Here is a 5,000-nt window from a genome sequence, read left to right as displayed (position 1 = left end):
AACATTTCTAATAAAACAACTGTTAGTTTGTTTATATTTATACACATGTTTTTTTCAATAAGCTATTTGAGCATTTAATCAGCAGATGAATTTGTCAGTTGACAGTTTAGCTTAATGGCAAAGCACTCAACTGGAGTCTTGGGAGATGTGAATTTGAGTTCCATGGCTGTTTATTGACAAATTTTTCTATTTTAGTAGAGTAATTTACCCAGTATTTCTGCTGTTCTAACAGCAATTATACATTTGGAAAAAATATCTCCTTGTTTGTATCGTACGATACACATTTTGACACTTCTAATAAAACAAGCATTAGTTTGTTTATATTTATACACATGAGCTGTTCAGTAACTGTGTTTGTTTTGATATGTATAACAAGCTGCCAACCAAAGCAGCTTCTCTTTAAAACTCTTTTTGCATTCAGTATACTTTTCTGCACACTATGTTCAACTGAACATCAACTACATAATCTATCTTGGATTACATTATCCAGTGTATCCTCCATTTTTAAGATAGTAGGATGTGATTTGAAGAACTAGTTGCCATTTCTATTAGGTTGAATGTGTGACCACACAGAGGTTTCTTGTTGTAATGCACTGTAAAATGGAGATGTTTGTAATATCTAGAAATGACAGCCTGTTTGACAAGATGGCAACTTACACTGTCCTCCTGTTTTTCCCACTCACGGAAATATTCAGCTTCTTTTTCTCGTTGCAAACGTTCCTTTTATAAAACCAGAAACAGAAAGAATATTTTATCAGAAAAACATAAATATTAAGAAATCATTTCAAACCTATACAATTTTTTGAAACATTACTTCAAACACTGTACCTCTCTTTACTCTACTCTTCACTATCTCTGATACACACAATCCAAAATAACATAGATACACACGTACATACATACATACACACACACACACACACACACACACATTTCAGGTATCCCCACAGAAAAAAAAAAATCGCCAACCATGAGTTGGCCTTCCCTATTTTCTCCCTGAGTAATATAGCACTGTGAGTACTGACAAGAAAATAGGGAAGGCCAACTCATGGTATGATAGCCACAAATACCAGAGTGTCATGTTCGTCGACACCACTCCTAGAGGCGAACTGGCATACTGCTTTAGAAGGGCCCTAGACAAACTTAAGCTAAGAATTAAGGTTGTTGAAAGGCCAGGCAACCCTATCAAATCCCTTATCAGTAGAACCTACCCTTTTAGTAGAACCCCCTGTACTGATAGGAACTGTACTGTATGTAGATTTAGCCTGCAAACAAACTGTAGAGCCAGAAATGTAGTCTATAGTATAAGATGTACAGAAGGACGATGCAGTAACAAGACAACGACGTATGTATGGGAAACGGCACAGAGCATAGGAGATCGGGTAAATGAACATTGGAGGGAACTTAAGGAAGAGAAGAGCTCATCAGTTCTGTACCAGCATGCTGAGCAGGAACACGGAGGCTCACTCAACAACATAGAAGTTAAAATCTTGTCCACACATAGAACAGACGCAACGCTTAGACAAATTACAGAAGCTACACACATAATAGAAGATAAACCTAGCCTGAATAGGAAACTGGAATGGAATACTAGCACACACCCCCAACACACCACAACATATGACAGAATAAAATCCCCATAAACTGATAACAATATGAACAAAATATAATACAATATAATACAATACACAGATAAACAAATGGAATTAAATAACTATATACGTTAACAAAATTAAATTAAATACAAAAAAAAGGAATAGAAATAAAAATAATAAGTAGGTATAAACACATGAACAAATAAATAAAAACATTAAACAAACGTGTATAAACAGGGGATACAGATAATAAAGGCACTCCCCATACACATACATGCACTTACTAAACATAGACACACATAGGGGGATACGCATGCACAAATAAAGACACATACAATAGGAATACAAAATACAAAATGGCTGATCGTTAGTAAGGAAAGAGACAAAAATAGGAAAGAAGAAAGCAAAGGACCACTGATGAGGTCACAGAAGTGTGATGAAAGAACTCTGGCCGAAATACGATTAATGTAAAATTAAGCTGAAGCAAATTAACACCAAATATATAGTGCATGTGTTTTTATTGGCTAAACTGGCAATAAATACAACAATATCTGTTTCAACACACGATTTCACATCAAGAATCTTGCAAAACGAATATATAAACGTATATATATATATATATATATATATATATATATATATATATATATATAAAAAATGAACTTCACTCACAAGAAAAATCAGTAGCTTTAAAACTTTTAACAACTATCTTAGTACTCAACTAATCAACCACTGTGCCCTGTTAATATGTACAAGAAAGAAACAAGCTATACATAGATACCCTTTCCTTCTCCCTCTCTTCTTGTTCCTTTTCTCGCTCAAGACGTCGTTTCTTTACTTTCTCAAGTTCCCGCTGCAATATGAAGAAAATCAGTAGAAAATTCCATGTAAATACAGAAAATACATAAAATGTACAACACTGTTTTAGATATAAACTATCAAAGTAACATGCATAAATGCAAGTTCCTATCAGTATTTAGACCTGAACTTCCTTGTGAAGACATCAAGATCTACATTGATTGATGAGGAATTGAGACAGAGAATTTAGTGGACACTTATTTGTACTTTCAATTTCAAAGCGCTCAAATTACTTTTAACCTTCTTACATATGTCCTGAAATACTCCTCAGGAGTGCCAGATCACCTTATCTGATACTTCACATCTTATTCAATAAAGCAAAAATCTGATGGACCATTTTCAACATGCAGCACTGCGAGTACTTACAAGCACAGCATTTGGGTAATAAATGGAAACTGCCAAATCAGACTGGAGTCTGGTGCAGCCTTCCAGCGTGCCAGCCCGGTCAAACCATCCAACCCATGCTAGCATAGACAATGGACATTAAATGATGATGATGATGATGATACCTATCAACAATATAATATACCACAGATTAAGCCAACTTTGTGGATATTTACTGCTCTTTACCACTAACATAAATTACAAGCTCTGAAAATCATAAAAAAGCTTTTACACATTCAAAGATCATCTACACAGTTAAATAAAACTTGTAAAAATGAAAAACCACTTGTGACAACCCTACCCCCAAATATCTCACTTTAAATCTTCTAATTCTTTGATTGGTTCCAAACAAACAGCATAATTTATATACTTTTTTTCTACTCAAGGCACAAGGCCTGAAACTTTTGGGGAGGGGGCCAGTCAATTAGATCAACCCCAGTACACAACTGGTACTTAATTTACTAACCCTGAAAGGATGAAAGGCAAAGTCAACCTTGGTGGAATTTGAACTCAGGACATAAAGACAAACAAAGTACAGCTAAGCATTTCGACCGATGTGCTAACGTTTCTGCCAGCTCGCCACCTAGCATAATTTATATACAAAACAACTATAATATTACTTCATTATGCCCAAACTCTGATATAGGTTCCCATTTAATACAGCCCTGCAAGTTAAAATTCTTGTATATTCCAATCTGACCCAAAGACGTACCATCTCCCTTCTCTGTCTTTTCAACAACTACTACAGTAACTTCTATCAATTGGAACTAGTTGCTCTTGTGTCACTTCTACTCAAGCACTCTCAACTTACTCATCTCTCACTAAGTTGTCACCCATATCATCTTCATGACCCTATTCCTCACATTGACCAACAATTCTGGTACTTCTTTCCCAAAACATTAGCCCTCAGGATTTCTGTCCTTGCATATATTTTTCTAACAGCTGTCATCATACAATTAGTCAAGAGGAACATTAAACATGTTAATTTTACTAAGTTTTGATAAAATTAAAAGCAAAATTCTTCTGATTTGATGCAATCATCGTTGGAGCCTTTGATAACAAAGAATAAACACAAAAAAGAAAAACATATCTAAACTGCCAAATTGCATAAGAAACCACTGCATGCTTATGAGGGAGCTTCCATAACTACTTCTTTAGTTTACGTCCTATGGTCATAAATAAGGAAAAAATGAATTAGATAATATAATCTTAGGCAGACCCTCATAACATGCAAAACGGCCTTTGATCACAGGTCTGCTTAATCAGAGTTAACCTGGAGTTAAAACAACAATAATCAATCACTGCATGACAGTATGAAGTTTAGTCCTTTGGATTGGTCTCAATTGCTTATTCTGGTACTCATGGGTTGTCACTAATATACTCAAGTAAAGCAAAACAAGACTACTCAACAACAAAAAAACCATATATTTTAATATTACTGACCCTATTCTCAGCCATTTTCTCCTTCTGCATCTTCTGTAGTTTCTCCACTGCAACACCTTTCTTGCCTTCTTTCTCCATTTTCCTCTGCCATACAAAAGTGTCTAGCAGATGCTCATCACCAAAAGGGTTGTCTGCATTCGTGTATCCCTGTAAGGGGGAAAACTTCATTATTAGACAGAAAGAAAGAACATAAAAAACAAACATTTACACACATACACACACACACATTCATACATATATGCATAAACACATACACAGGCATACATACACTCATGTGCATGCATACACACACATTCACATGTACATATATGCACACATATGTATATATGTAGGTGTAGGCATGGTTGTGTAGTTCAGAAGTTAGGTTCATCATCATCATCGTTTAATGTCTGCTTTCCATACTGGCATCAGTTCAAAGTCTGTTGTGGAATGGTTTCTATGACTGGATGCTCTTCCTAATGCCAAGAACTAGACAGATTATGCTGGGTGCTTTTTACATACTGCTGGCATAGATGCATTAATGCAGCACTGGCATGGGTGCATTTACGCAGCACCAGCATGGGTGCTTTTTAAGTGGTACCGTCACGTGAAAGGATAGGCCTGTATGTGTGAAAGAGAGCGATTTTCTCAGCCATATAACTTGAGGTTCAGTTCCACTGTGTGACACAAGTGGCAAGTATCTTCTATTGCAACCCTAGCCCTAAGCCGTACAATGCCTTG

The 5,000-nt window shown here is 35.7% G+C and overlaps 1 protein-coding gene across 1 annotated transcript in view; it reads right to left on the bottom strand.

Annotated features, from left to right (window-relative positions):
• LOC106870232 (splicing factor Cactin) overlaps positions 1-5,000 on the bottom strand; it is a 43,482-nt gene that overhangs the window by 28,581 nt on the left and 9,901 nt on the right. The window contains exons 5-7 of the mRNA XM_014916247.3: positions 4,281-4,427; positions 2,377-2,448; positions 658-720 (exon numbers count right to left, since the gene is read on the bottom strand). Coding sequence (XP_014771733.1) covers positions 658-720; positions 2,377-2,448; positions 4,281-4,427 — 282 coding nt within the window. The remainder of the gene's footprint in view (positions 1-657; positions 721-2,376; positions 2,449-4,280; positions 4,428-5,000) is intronic.

Source organism: Octopus bimaculoides, chromosome 3, assembly GCF_046866305.1.
Source record: "Octopus bimaculoides isolate indiv1 chromosome 3, ASM4686630v1, whole genome shotgun sequence".
In the NCBI taxonomy this organism is placed as follows: Eukaryota; Metazoa; Mollusca; class Cephalopoda; order Octopoda; family Octopodidae; genus Octopus; species Octopus bimaculoides.
This window is presented reverse-complemented; position numbering and strand designations above follow the sequence as displayed.